Raw genomic sequence first — 14,885 nt, 5'->3', positions numbered from 1 at the left:
CTGATGTCGATCCAGGTTAAGTTGGTTATTGAAGTCTGTGTGTTGACCGTTATTTATTTGTTGTTGTGGTTGTTTTGGTGGGTTTTTTGTGTGTAAACACTTTTTAAATAAAGTACACTAATGCAGTAAAATTGCTGATATTTTAGTGTTTCCTATATAATCAGTGCTGCCCAAAGTGAGGCAAAATTACTTTTTTTTACTATTTTTTTAGTTTAATAAAAAAAAATTTTAAAAAATGTTTATGCTTTATGCTATGTTATTTTAATATGTTAGGTCCAAAAATATTGTGAATTATTTTTCATAATCTGATAATGGTGGACACAGAGAGACTGCGCAGAATAATAATTTGTAACAAAAAAAAATGGCACAAAAAAGTGACAAAAAAGTCAATTTTTTTATGAATAAATACTTTTCTTGTCTCACAGTTTTAACACAGATATACATTTCCGAACACTACAGTTCCCTCCTGGCCGCTGTGACACTGATGGTGGTCTCACATGTGGGTGGTCTCATCCTCGGCGTCCGCGTCATGTGGCAGCGAGGTCCGGGCTTCGGGGAGGTTGTTGCACTGCAGGTAGCAGAAAACCACTTGGACCTGAAACACACAGAGAAGTTTGTAAAGTGTCATTTGACCTGTTCGCTGCGGCTCAGTTTCTCAGGGAAGTTAATCACTGTGACACCCCCCTCTTTGCCTAAAAAAAACCACTCAAAAGTAAAAACTTATTATACACCAAAGTGGATTATTTTCTACATTTCATTATATTATACGAGTTTTCCCATAATACTGCAATTACACAGCAGAAACCAAGTTTTCTACACACAAGCCTCAATATCATATGAAGACATTTAATATTAGCGTTTGTTATCTTATTTTAATTATTTGAACATTTATAGATTTATTCTTTTAAAGCAAGCTTCTGCTTTAAAATAAATTAACTATCTTTAGGTTTTCATTTCAAAAAAGGTAATTATTTGTTGATTTATAAATGTTTGGGGTTGTAGTTACAACTGTGATATATATTTTTTAACAGAATATTTCTGGATTTTAGCAACCAAAAGGATTTTACGTATAAAAACAAATCTTATAACTAGTTCAGTATTTTTATTTGGTATTTTACACATTTGATATTTTCTATTTTGGTAAACAAAAAAGTAATTTTTCAGTATTTAATTTAAGCTACTTTTGATCAATTAAAAAGTAAATTATATATATTTAATTTCACCATTTTGTCAACAAAAAAGTCAATGTCATACATTTAATTTTTACTTTTTTGTCAACAAAAACAGATTCTGTATTTACTCATAATCACTTTATTCCTGCCAGAGTGGACAAGGCTTTTAAAAAGGGACTTTAAAATTGTTATGTTGCATAATAAACAACACTTTTTGAATAAATAATATAAAACAACTGAAAACTAATTTCAAAACTGAGACTGTTTATGTGTTTTTTTTTTCAAAATCTTTACTCAAATAAATAAAATAAATAAAATTCAAAATATGGCTATTTAAAAAGTTGCACAACTAAATAACAGTGATTTTCTGTGCTGCTGCTTCATTCCCACCTGCACCACCACCTCCTGCGAAATATCCACCGTGGGGCCGTCGTGTCCCAGTCCAACCACAGGAGGTCGTAAGAGGCTCGGACCGAACACTGTAGCCAGGTTCAGCAGAGACATCTTGTTGACGTCTTGCTTCTCAGAGACTCTGGAGAAAAAAAATAATAAAAAGCTGATTAGAGCAAATGTCTATTATCTATGAGATAATAAACTCGTGAGTTTTTCTGTTGTGTGTTTTCTGAGTGTTTTCAGACCGCTGCAGGTGGTGCAGGAGATACAGGAAGGTGTGGCGGTTGGGGTCAGGACAGGAGTGCAGCAGGGACATCATGGAGACAATCCGAGAGTTCATGTCCTGGATGTCTTCATGGGACAGAAAACACACTCGTGAAGTTCAGAGCATTCGGATGAGAGGATATTTTAAAACCCGGGAGGCTCGATTTAGAGTTAGAGTGAGCTTCTACCACAAAAGAGTCATTTAGAGCTGCAGTAGCTCAATTTATACTGCACATTTTAGGTCAGAAAATCTGGAAATTAAGTAATTTCTCACCAGGGATACGCAGCCCGGTTTAGTTTGGGGGACACTTGCAAAAAGACAGGAGGCCATACATGTTCCCAGGATTTTAGCACGTCTCTAGGATTTTAGGACATTTCTCAGATTTCAGCACTTTTCTTGTATTTCAACACATTTCTTGTATTTCAGAACTTTTCTCATATTTCAGCATGATTCTCGAATTTTAGGACATTTCTCGGACTTAAGCATATTTCTCAAATTTCTATCGGGAGCCAGATTTGGCCTGTAGGTTGTATTTTGTGTATCACTGGCCTGCAGTTTCTCGTTTCTGGGATTTCAGCACGTTTCTCGTATTTCAGTACTTTTCTCGTTTTTCAGCACATTTCATGTATTTCAGAATATTTCTCGTATTTTAGGACGTTTCTCAGATTTCTATCGGGAGCCAGATTTGGCCTGTGGGTTGTATATTGTGTATCACTGGCGTAAAGTTTCTAGTTTCTGGGATTTTAGGAGGTTTCTAGGATTTTAGCACTTTTCTTGTATTCTAGCACGATTCTTGGATTTCAGCTCGTTTCTCGTTTTTCAGCACATTTCTCGTATTTCAGCACTTTTCTCGTATTTAAACACTTTTCTCGTATTTCAGCACATTTCTTGTATTTCAGCATGTTTCTTGAATTTTGGGACGTTTCTGAGATTTCTATCAGGAGCCAGCTTTGGCCTATAGGCCGTTAATTGTGTATCACTGGCCTAGAGTTTCTACTTTCTAGGATTTTAGCATGATTCTCAGATTTCAGCGCTTTTCACTAATTCTGGACTTTTCAAGGATTTCAGCCCTTTCAGATTTCTATCGGGCGCCTGGATTTGGCCTGCAGGTCATAAGTTGAGTGTGTGTAAAGGCTCTTGGTAAAGCGAAGGACATGTGATTGTCTCACCCAGGATCCGGGCCAGACTCTGAAACAGCTCAGTGGGTATGAGGGGCTCCGGCAGCTCTCTGAAGTAAAGTTTGAGGACCCCGGAGACGGCGTTGACTTCAGCGTTCCTCAGCCTGGTTACGGCTTCGCGCAGATCTGAGCAGAGGCAGACACATGACGACTGCTATAAATATTACTGTATCTTCTTCTGTGTGCACTTCCTTCTCTAAAGATTTTATTTTTTGCCTTTATGTATTTCTGCTTTCTTACTGCTGTTGAACGCAGTCTTAAGCGCGCTGATGTCACTGGTGGTTCCTGAAACCCTGTAGATGCCGACCTCGTCCATGCCTCTCCTCTCCAACTCTTCCACGCAGCAGCGCACCACATGAGGGACGAGCACGCCCTCCCGCCTGACGGGGGATTCAAAGGATAAATCATCAAAAACATCTCAGAAGTTTGATACGATGAGTTTGTTTCATTTCAGATTATTGCCGCGCTTCTGCTTCTCGTAAACCGACTCTCCCACACAACAAACCGCCTCACTTCTTAAAACCAGCTGAAGAAAAACGGCACACAAGGGAAATAAAACTGCAGATTTAAGTGCAGCTTTCAGTTTCAAGCACTGAGTGGACTTACTGAGCCACGGTTTGAATGGGGACACAGAAGACAGGCAGCTGCTGTTGAGCCGTAGAGCTCGGCGGTTCGAGCGGGTGGGGACAGAACTTCACGGAGAGAGTCACCTCCACCTGGCCGAGCTGCAGAGTTTGTCTCCTCCAACGTTTACTCAGGGTTTTAGACTCCAACTGACAAAAATAAAATATAATAAAACAGACTCATTTTGACTGTGAACAATGAGCACAGTTTCAAGATTAGTATCTGACCAAATGTCTCCCCTGACGAGTAATATATATATATATATATATATTATTTCAAAGTAAAGTTGACCATTGACCTTTTGAATATAAGGTGTCAGCACTTTATCATTTTATCCTATTAATCACTTGTGTGAAATTTGAAAATATATGAATTTTTGAGTTATGGTCCAAAACATGTTCTAAAAGGTCACCATGACAAATTTGAAAAAAAAGCCCCTAAAGGTGGTCGAGATATCGTCTTCACAAAAATTAAATGAAAGTTCACAGTGACCTTGACCTTTAAATTATGACCACTAAACTCTAATTTGTTTATCCTTGAATCCAAGTGGACGTTTTGCCAAATGTGAAAAGAAAATCCCTCAAAGCATCCTTGAGACATCATATTCATGAGAATTAAAGGATGCAAGTTCACTGACCTTGACCTTTGACCATCAAAATCTAATCAGCTCATCCTTGAGTTCACTTGAACGTTTGTGTGAAATTACAAAAAAGAATTCTCAAGGTGTGCTTGGGATATTGTTTTCACAAGACAGATGGGATCACAGGGACCTTGACCTTTGACCACCAAAATCTAACAAATTCATCCTTTAGTCTAAGATTCATTTTTATTTGTATCTTTTAATTTTTGTTTATTTATTTCTATATGTTTATTAAATGAAGTCACTTTTATTTTCAGATTTCTATTATATTATTTTGACTTTTGCACTTTTTACAATGCATGATACTGGGAAAAATGTTTTATTTCCTTATTAACTGATGCATTTTGTTAACATATTTTACAGTCTATAATGCTGTATTCCTTTTTTGCAAAGGCATGTTTTAATGCGACTGTTAAAAGGTTAAAGCACAACTTTTTAAAGCTCAGTTCGTCTTCATACCTTCACAGCAGCTTTTCCGAGGACAGTCTGATCCTGTCTGTCAGACTGACTCACACAGAGCACCCTCAGCTCCTGCGCTCCGTCCACCTGGAACGACAGCTCCTGTTTCCACAGAAACAACGCGGTGTTAAACCCTGACAGCGACAGCAGCATCCGAAAGCTTAAACAGGAGCATTCGTGTCTTATTTTAAGCCTTTTGATCTCGGCTACCAGTTGGATTTAGTGTAGATTTTACTGCCGCTGATCATGTTTAAAGTTTTCTGGCCGCAGTGCCGACTTTTAAAGCCTGACATCATGTCGGATGCTGTCTAGACATGAAGAAGTCATATACCACCCCGGACAGATCATCTGCCTTTCACATCAGTTTTTTTTTTATTCTATATTTTAAAATAAAAAAAAAAAAGAACTTTATTCTAACCTGGTCCCAGTGTGGGTTGAGGCTGCAGACTGATGAGTGCGTCTGGGCTTGTTTATCGTAAAACTCGTAACCATCCACCTCCACACACACATACACGTCTGGAAGAGGGAACCAAAATCTCAGCAACCTCGAGTTAATGAGACGACATGCTCACCAGCATTTTTCACTATTTTTATCTGTGATTTTGTTTAATTGAAAACCTAAGCAATCTAGCTTGATTTATTTTATAAAACATAGGAAGAAAATAGTGAGCAAGTTAAGAAGACGTACCCCCAAATTTGCAAAAACTAAATTTAAAAAAAAGGCTAGAAAATTAAATCACAATAAATAACCAGATAATTGCATATTTAAAATTATTTTACAGAATTTAAATTTTAAGCCATTTTCAGGTAAATTTCTTTTCTTTTTTTTTTTTTTTACTAATTTGCTCAGGCTTCAAAGGATTAAAAATAATAATTCTGTAAAATAATCTTTAAAACTATAGTAATCCTGAATAAAGTTTTGGGACATTTTTCACTCGCGTTAAAAAAAAAGTGGCTTCAAAAGAAACTAATTACCTCCAGGTTTGAAGGTTTAAACACTTTTGTTGGAGGAATTTAAAAAAGAAAAATCACATTTTTAACATACAGGCTGGCTGCTGCAGGCCGCAGGCAGAGTGGACGGCCACACTCAGAGTCCCACACAGACACGCCTCGTCCTCAACTGGTGAGAGACAAAAGACATAAATATCCAGAAGCTCTCTGGATTTAACCGTCCTGAACAAACGTAAAGCTGAACGAGACATAAAAGAAGTGCTGAAAAGGTTTAAAGCCAGTATTAAAAGATCAAAAGCCCACAGAGTATCTCATTTCAGATACAGGATGTGATTCTGCGGCGAGGGAAGGAGGACAGAGGTCGGCAGAGAGACGGTGGTTGTACCGGCGTTTGTGCTGTGCAGTGGTGGCTGCTGGGTCATTCTCAGTTTCACGCACGCACTGGTGAGGGTGAGCAGGTCTGGAGGGACCGTTTCTATGTCTGACAACGACACACAGCAAAGAAAGGCAACCAATCAGCTCACAGATCCACTTTATAAACCTTAAGTTTTATGTGGTGCTTCATTTTAGTCTTTTGGTGTTTTATTAATTAATCCAATTCTTTTTTATTATTCATTTGGTTCTTTGTTTATATGTTTAACTTTAGGTTTCATTTATTTACTTGATTAATTTTTTCTCTCATTTATTTTTTTAAAAGTTGTTTTTATTTGTTTACTGTATGTTTTATTTTTAATTTATAATTTTTCACTTTATTTATTTTTATTTTTCATTCCTTATTTCCATTTATTTCATTCTTTTTATTTTTCATTCTTTTTTATTTTTATTTATTTTTCATTTCATTTTTATTTATTTTATTCTTTATTTTATATTATTTATTTATTATTTTATATTATTATTTTATTTCATTTGTTATTTTAATTTAACTATTATTTATTCATTTCATTTTTCATTCTTTATTTTCATTTATTCCATTCTTTATGTTTTATTTATTTCAGTGTTTTCTTTAGTTCTTTCATTTGTTGCCTTTTTATTATTTTATAAAAACATCTACTTCTTAAGAAAATTGACCAAATCAAATGTTTCCCTTTAGTTAGTGAAGTAAAGAGCGACTCTGCACACTGAAATGCTGCATGTGACCTTAGAGGAAAGTGTTTGGGTCATTTCAACAACATTTCAAGTTTGCACACTGTTGTCACACTTCCGTCCTGCCAACACACACTGTCACTTTCTACCTCTCAAAAAAACAGCATGATGATGACATCTCTACATATGCTGCTTCGCTTGACTGAAATCCATCTGTTTGTAGGAATTATTCAAAAAGAGAAGAGCAGATATTTCCACCATAATCAGGCAATTCATTTACATTTTGTATTGATATAAGTGGCCTGCAGATTAGCTAAAAACGGTAAACTTACTGTCTGTGGTGAGTTTGTGAACGGCTTCTCTCCATTCTTCAAGTTCATACAAGGACGAGAAGACGAGAGTGTGACTCTACAGGGAGACAAAGCAGGTTGTTTTTAATTTTTTTTTTTTAATTATAAAAAATGCAACTTTACTGACAGTATGACGAAGTGTGTATTCGTGTGTGTACCTTGTCGCTGGGGCTGTGCAGCTCCAGTGTGTAAACTGGCGAGTGTGTGAGCAGCATCAGCTCCAGTTGCTCCAGTTTCCTGCTCCGAGCTGCCAAACCCCAAAACCCTTTCTTTACAAAAACACATTTTATATTTTACTCTATGACTCACAAACAAACGAAGCCAATTTCAGTCACTTTAATGAAAAAAGAAAAATCCTTTAAGTCATTATAATGAGAAATTTTAAAAAAAGACTTAGTGTGACAAAGATATTTTTCTAAAAGCATTGACTGACATATTCACAAATAACTTTGTATTGTTTTTTCCTCCAACAATGAGTCTGTCAACAGAATCCCTTCAGCTGTTAACAAAAGGCTTTTATTGTGAAATATTTACATGTTATGCTGATGATGCAGCGGCGTGCATGGTAGCCGCAGCAGTTCAGCCAGGTAGCTGTCGTGCGTGCAGTGTGGCGTGGCAGCTAGTCATTGTTTTGAGATGAGTCAGCATTTTGTGAGTTTGTCATTATTTGAGATATATATAGTCATTATTCCAAGTTTTTCATTATAATGTCTTGAAGCAGGGATGCTCAACTTGCTTTGTTTAGGGGCCACTTTTGCAAAATGACAGGAAGTCAGGGGTGGCCCCATATATATCTAAGATTTTAGTTAGTTAAGGGCTTAGCTCGGACCTCTGTCAGGGTTGCGGGGGATCCTCCTCTGGTACTTTTTTGTAAACAAGCTCTATTTTGATGCTGTTTTTATGCACTCTGGCACCTTTTGTGTACTAAAAATCCCAGTGTTAATCACTTTGTGTTTATTGTGAATTTGGCCCAGATTTGGCTGGCTGGCCATAAGTTGAGCACCAGTAGCTTAAAGATCCTTTTCTCCATCAAACTGGCCGAAATGTGCTTTTACACAAACATACTGCGTGTTGCCGTAGTTGTTGTCGGAGGAGGTACATCTTGGTTCTTATGGTGTGTAAGCGAAGGTGTGCGTCTGGCGAACGTTCCTGATCTGCAACCCAGCGAAGCTTGAGGCCAGCAAGAGGAAGATACCAGCAGAATCTGTACTGGTCTGGCTTCCTGGAACAATACATTCAGAGTTTTTAAAATGCTGGTCTCTTAAAATGTAGACCACATATCCCACAAGCCCCATCTCTCTCTGGCTGCACTTACCCTCTGTTTGCATGTTTGAATCTGGTGCACAGCAAGAGGTCGGTGTAAAGGAAGAGGTGACGCAGGTTGCGTTCCCCCTCGCTCGCATCCACCACAAATCCGTCACGCATCAGCTGACGCCTCTAGAGTCAACACACAAACATATTCTGATGTTGTCACGAGTGCAGGTGTCAGCAAGTAGGTGCACATTTGGCCAGATTTCGTGCAGCCTCACCATGCCGTGACTGAGCGTGACCTCTCGTTTGCACTGTGAACTCTCGTTGACACCAGACAGGAAGCTGCGGGACAATCTCAGAGCTTCCTGTAAGGATGTGTAGTCTCCATGTTCCACTGGCGTCGTCTTTAGGAGGTCCTAAAAAATCACCGACAGGTTGTTGAGGCGTAGTTTTAGATTTGTCAAAGGCATTTGATCACAGCATCCTTTTTGCAAAATTACAAAAATATGGCTTTCATGATGTTGCTTTAGAATAGCTGCTTGATTACTTAAAGGACAGAGAACAGTATGTCTCTATTAATTTATTCGGTTTGATTCGGATGGAGCTTATCTACTTTGTGGAGTACCTCAGGGCTCCATCCTTGGTCCTCTTTTGTTTACTATTTACATAAATGACCTACCTCGGGTCTGCAAAGATTTACTGCCTTTTCTATTTGCTAATGTTAAGTTTCACAATGGTTTCAAATGGTTTGGTATGAACAAACTCAACACAATAAAAAAATGAAATTCCATGATATTTTGTAACAAAAATAAAAAGATATAAGTCCTTTTGTTAAATTTCTAGGAGTCATAGTAGACAAAACCTCACATGGAAATACCAAGTTGTATCATTATGTATTTTAACTTTTTAGTACAGCTTAATTTATCCTCATATTATGTGTTGTAATACTGCTTGAGATGCCAAATGTCCCACTTATCTCATTTTTTTCTAATTCAAAAGGGAATTTCAAAGAGTGATTCCCCTTAGCTAAAATATGTTACCCATCTGCTCCTCTTTTTAGGAATTTAGAAAATTCAGTTTTTGATGTGAGCATATGAGTGGAAGTTTCTTACACGCAGCACTAGTGTGGTCTTGGTTACTCTGTCCAAAGGCTTGTACAGTAGAGCTGTAAAAACAAAGACGGAAATCAGACGCTGTCGGCCAACTAGTCATTTAAAAAACAGAAAAATTCAGAGTTTGTACCTTCAAATGTGTACTTGGTTTTGTCCGAGCCGTTATGAGACATCATGCTCTGCAGAGACAAAGTGAGACCGGTGAGGGTAACTCTGGACAGTTTCAGAAGGTGATTCTCTGGTAGGGCAGAGTTTGTGGTACCTGGGCCAGAGTCCGGAAGCGAGGGTCCGAGTTTGTGCACTTGTGGACTATTTCAACAGCGTCCTCATAGTTTCCAATGAAACCTCCGTACAGACCAATGTGGTTCACCTGCGAACGCAGAATAACAGATTAATACAAAAGCACTTAATTACGTCTCTCCCCAGTGGTGAATTTGAGGAATGTGGGTTTTTTTGCCCTTGCATATAGACTCACAAAATTCAACCATGCTTTTGAATTCTCTAAAATAGTTTTTTATTCAGGGGCGTAGCCAGATATTGTAAACAATGGGGGCTCAGCCCAACCCAAGGGGGATTGTGGGGCATGCTGCCTCTGGGAGATTTCGGGAGCTGTGTATATACGGACATTTCTAGCCGTGTTTGTTGCATCCAAACCAGATTTTTTTTAAACTGAACATTGGGACATTTCCAGGCGTTTTTGTTGCAAAAGATCAGGGTATTTTATTAATATTAATTGGGATGTTTTCAGCCACTTTTGTTGCCATAAAACTGAGAATATTTTAATTAAACATTGTGAAATTTCAAACTTCAAAAACATGTTTAATGAGACATTTCCAGCCACTTTTATTGTGACAAAACCGGGTGTTCGCTAAAGACATGTTGGTACACATCAGCCGTGTTTCTTGCAACAGAAATTAGTATTTTTTAATGCCATGTTGGGACATTACCAACCATGTTTGTTGCATCAAAACCAGATATTTTTTAATTAAACTTTGGGACATTTACAGCCATGTTCGTTGTGATAGATGTGGGTATTTTTTTAATCATAGTTGTTGTGTCAAAACTGGGAATTTGAATTAAATGTTGGGACATTTAGAGCTGTTTTTGTTGCATCAACACCAGAGCAAAGTGTTGGAAAATCCAGTTTGTTGCAAAAGAAGTGTGTATTTTATAACAACACGTTTCAAACTGTGTTTGTGTGAACAGGCCCCAAAAAGTGAACATACAAGAGAGCTTACCATTTTTAGAAACAGGTCCCCCACCATCAGCTCAAAGCCCGTGCAGCTCATGTTTTTGTCGTCAGCAGCTCCGGGTTCAGGCTGGCAGTGCGAGCTCAGCCGGGCCTTCAGGCCGGAGCAGAAGCTCTGGTGCAGGTCTCTGAGCTCAGGCACCTGGTAGAAAACGGTCTGGACCTGCTGACTGGACAGAACGGGCTGGGAGGTCCCGGCTGAGGCCCGCAGAGCCTTCATGGGCTGCAACAAAATAATAGTTTTAATTAAATTGAGCTGTAAAAGCTGACTGATGTAGGCGAGAGGATCAGGTCTGTGTGCAGAACAATTTAAAGAAAATACAAAAAGAGAAGTGAGCGGTGGTGAGAAAAGGAAGAATGTGTGAACAAACTGAACTGAGAGCACAGTTCACACCCGTCAAAGCACCACTCATATACGTTTCAGCAACTTTGGCACACACACTCAAACCACTGCTGAACTACAGAAAACAAATATACATACCCACACCGCTGAGAGACAAGATAAAACACCAACTTTATGAGTCATTTCTCAAACTCATGTTTGTTTTCTGGGCTTAAATGAGTCAATGTAAGAATATGGAAACATGGGGTTGCTGCTGCTTTTAATAGCCGGAAAAAAAGAAAGAAAGAATTGACATAAAAAGCGTCCAGTCACTCGTTATTGCATTATCACTTCCTGCTTTGAGTCTATTTTCACTCTTATCAGGCGTCAACTGTAATTAATGAAAGAAATGTCAGCATTTTCTGCTATCACTAACTGTAAACTAAACAGCTACGAAACAGAGCTTGTTAAAAATAGTGCCAACGGATGATCCCCCACAACCCCCAACAGAGGTCCGAACTAAGCCCCTAATGAAGTGTCCTAAGGTCCTGGAGATGTCCTAAAATCCTAAAAACATCCTTAAATCCTAAAAACATCCTAAAATCCCGGTAGTGTCCTAAAATCCTGGAAATGTTTTTAAATCCTAGAAATGTCCTTATATCCCAGACATGTCCTAAAATCCTGGTAGTGTCCTAAAATCCTATGTCCTAAAATCCTATGTCCTAAAATCCTAGAAACATCCAAAGATCCTGGAAACGCTGAAAAATTCAAGAAATGTCCACCTAGCCGGGACTCCATGACGTTGCTGGTACCATCCAAGAAATAGCTGGATAATAATAATAAAATAGGCACATTTTATCCAATAAAACAATACATTTTAGTTAGTTAAATTTAGTTTTTTAAATTTAGGTTTGTTTGTTGATGAAACATATGAGACAGAACTTAATCTGTTGTCTTTGAGACCCAGCAGGGCTGTCTCCGTCTGTCTACAGTGTCTCTGCTAAACTGGCCGTTAGCTGAAGCTTCGCATTAACTGTTGGTGTGAGCGTGGTATCCATCTCTGAAGCAGAAAAAAGGGGAACCTCGTCTCTGATGCAGAACAATCCACTTGTGGTTTAACACGGAAGTTGAAAATGAAGAAATTTGATGTGAGTTCTGCACATTATACGACACAACGGCAACCACACGTGACTGCTGCTCATTCGGACATACGGTCAACAAACAGGCTTCAAAACAGAGGAATGACCTCCGTGAGCTCATTTAAAGCCGCTCACGAAAAACAAACAAACTTTTGGAGAACAAGTCAGGCTCAAAACAAGGTCACTTTCTATTTCTTCTTTAGGGGACAAGCAGGGATGCTTAAATCGCTTTGCTTTGGGGCCACTTTTGCAAAATGACAGGAGGCCAGGGGCCAGTGACAGCGGCCCATCACGTTTAGAAGATTTTAGCATTTTTGTAGGATTTAGGGACATTTCTTGGATTTTAGAACATTTCTTGGATTTTGAGGCGTTTCTAAACTTGTAGGACCTTTCTAGGACTCTTGGCCATTTTTAGGATTTTAAGACATTGATAGGATTTTAGGATGTTTGTGGGATTTATGACATTTTTTTGATTTTAGGACATTTCTAGGATCTAAGGACGTTTCTTTCATTTTAGGACGTTTGTTTCATTTTAGGACATCTCTAGGATCTAAGGAAAATTCTAGGATTTTAGGACATTTTTGAGATTTTAGGACATTTCTAGGCTTTTAAGACATTTCTCAGATTTTAGGACTTTAGGACATTACTAGGGATTTCGGACATTTCTCAGATTTTAAGATGTTTGAAGGATTTTAGGACATTACTAGGATTTCAGATTTTTTTTCAAGAATTTTAGGATATTTCTAAAATTTTAGGACCTTTCTAGGACTCTTGGACATGCTAGGATTTTTATACATTGATAGGATTTTAGGATGTTTGTGGAATTTTAACATTTTTCAGATTTTAGGACATTTCTAGGATCTAAGGACATTTACCAGATTTATGTAAGTTTTTGGGATTTTATGACATTTCTTTCATTTTAGGACATTTCTAGGATCTTAGGACATTTCTCAAATTTTAGTACTTTTAAGATTTTACGATGAATTAGAAAATGGCTGGGAGGCCACCTTGCACCCTATCAGGGGCCGTAAGTTGACCATCACTGGGCCACGTGATGAATAAACCACCTCACATTTTTATGCGGTGACCGCAGAAAGGGGAAGAGGAAGTTAAACCGTAATAATAATTATGTCAACAATGTCTTTCCCCTTTTTTGCAAAATGGAAAAGCCCAGAGAATAACATCAGTTTGGATGCTAAAATAAGAGATTTCTATTTTTTCTGAGTGTATGTTACCATCAGCAGCGCCTCCAGCTCCCTGAGATAAACCTCCTCACTCTCCAGGACGCCTTTCAGGACCACAAGCCTCCTCTCCAACATTTCCTCCGGGCTGCATAACGTCTGAAATCACATTTATTAACAAGTGCACCAAAATCAGTATCAAAATCAGCGTGGCGACAATTAATTCAGTCCGTGACTCTGCAAACAGTGCAATTATAGTTACTTTTGAGAGTCCTCATTCCACAAACAAATAAATTTGAGCCTCACCTGAAATATTGTAATGTTGTAAACTGCAATACATATCCCAGTTATGTCAAGTATCCACAGATCTTACAAAATAGTTTAAGAGCTATAAAAAAGATAAATGCTCGCTCAGACCTTTTACAAACTTTTGAAACTTACTGAATGTGGAGTGCAAACGTGTCGTCTGCACACCACTGAAACCCCGAGGATGCCTCTCTATTTTACAGTGTTTCATTAAAATAAAAACATTTTGAAATGAGAATTTCACAGAAATGCAAACTCACGGGGGTGTCAGGGAAGTCGAAGGTCTCAGGGTGGAGAGGGGACAGCAGACAGGACACTGTCTCCTCCTGAAACACATCCTCCTCCAGGACGTCAGCCTCCGCCACAGCTACCACTAACACACAAACACACACACACTGCAGCATTTAAAACTATGTAAAAACATCAAATATATTTCTTAATTAACAAAAAGACTCACAACTAACATCACAATTTTTGATGGTGCATTTTCAAAAAAATGCATTGACTTTTTTAGGTTTTTTAGCATCATCTAATGCTTCATAAGTTAACTTATACTTTATATAACAAAGCAAAACTCACCCGGTACATGCTGCGACTCCAGATAACGCACAGCCTCCTGGTAGACGTCCATCGGTGCAGGCTGAACTCTGCATGTGAACACACTCGGACTACAAACACACTTCCTCTTTCTATTAAGGATGCACAATAAGGGAAAAAAGTGCAGCTTCCTGTCTGTCCGCTAAAAAAGCCAATGAGAGCACCTGACGTTTATTAATGCATTCCCACAACTGCACTTCACTTCCTGTAAATGTGCCGATTACAACATGGTAATGGCTGCGGTGTGTTTACTATCAGAGCTTTACTACTGCTTATTTATTGTGTTTTCCAACTTAAAGTACTTACTATACAACATTTTGATTTTAAACACAGTCCACTTTAAGTTCAGGATGATGTTTTTACTGGATAATATTAACTTACAAGTTTAAAAAATGTAAATACATGTAGTTTGACAAATATAAAACAGAAAGCTTATCAAAATTATAGCACAATTTTTAAATTAAAAGCCAAAAACTGTATAAAAGTTTTTTAAAAAATACATCTTTATATAGTTGTACAAATGTAAAACAAATGTAAAGTCATATCAAAAGTATGCCTGAATTTTCAAATTAAAAGCCAATATTGGTTTACAAGTTAACAAATGTATATACTC

General features: G+C 38.0%; 1 protein-coding gene across 2 annotated transcripts; it reads right to left on the bottom strand.

The window, feature by feature from the left end:
* Positions 1–381: 381 nt before the first annotated feature.
* si:dkey-33c9.6 (active breakpoint cluster region-related protein) lies at positions 382–14,366 on the bottom strand. 2 transcript variants are annotated; one of them, XM_042512416.1, is made up of 22 exons: positions 14,255–14,366; positions 13,936–14,048; positions 13,424–13,528; positions 10,717–10,950; positions 9,741–9,848; positions 9,609–9,657; positions 9,479–9,531; positions 8,645–8,782; positions 8,431–8,552; positions 8,181–8,337; positions 7,274–7,384; positions 7,098–7,173; positions 6,068–6,163; positions 5,777–5,851; positions 5,150–5,247; positions 4,732–4,833; positions 3,615–3,781; positions 3,249–3,388; positions 3,000–3,134; positions 1,811–1,916; positions 1,563–1,704; positions 382–595 (listed from the first exon to the last, which is right to left on the bottom strand). In XM_042512416.1, the coding sequence occupies exons 1-22, from the start codon at positions 14,304–14,306 to the stop codon at positions 494–496; spliced, it is 2,481 nt and encodes an 826-aa protein (XP_042368350.1). In that variant the 5' UTR covers positions 14,307–14,366; the 3' UTR covers positions 382–493. The 2 variants fall into 2 exon arrangements, with proteins under 2 accessions (XP_042368350.1, XP_042368351.1); XM_042512417.1 differs by lacking the exons at positions 13,424–13,528; positions 13,936–14,048; positions 14,255–14,366 and adding an exon at positions 11,209–11,540.
* Positions 14,367–14,885: the final 519 nt, after the last annotated feature.

Source organism: Plectropomus leopardus, chromosome 23, assembly GCF_008729295.1.
Source record: "Plectropomus leopardus isolate mb chromosome 23, YSFRI_Pleo_2.0, whole genome shotgun sequence".
NCBI classification, from domain to species: Eukaryota; Metazoa; Chordata; class Actinopteri; order Perciformes; family Serranidae; genus Plectropomus; species Plectropomus leopardus.
Note: the sequence above shows the minus strand (reverse complement) of the source record. Positions and strands in the feature narration are given on the sequence as shown.

Excerpts from the sequence above, each read along its gene's own strand:
- si:dkey-33c9.6 (XM_042512416.1), bottom strand. The coding sequence starts at position 14,306 with ATGGACGTCTACCAGGAGGCTGTGCGTTATCTGGAGTCGCAGCATGTA. Across the intron at positions 8,783-9,478 it reads AGACCACACTAGTGCTGCGT|GACCTCCTAAAGACGACGCC; the intron begins GTAAGAAACTTC and ends GTGATTTTTTAG. Across the intron at positions 8,338-8,430 it reads TTCAAACATGCAAACAGAGG|GAAGCCAGACCAGTACAGAT; the intron begins GTAAGTGCAGCC and ends GTATTGTTCCAG.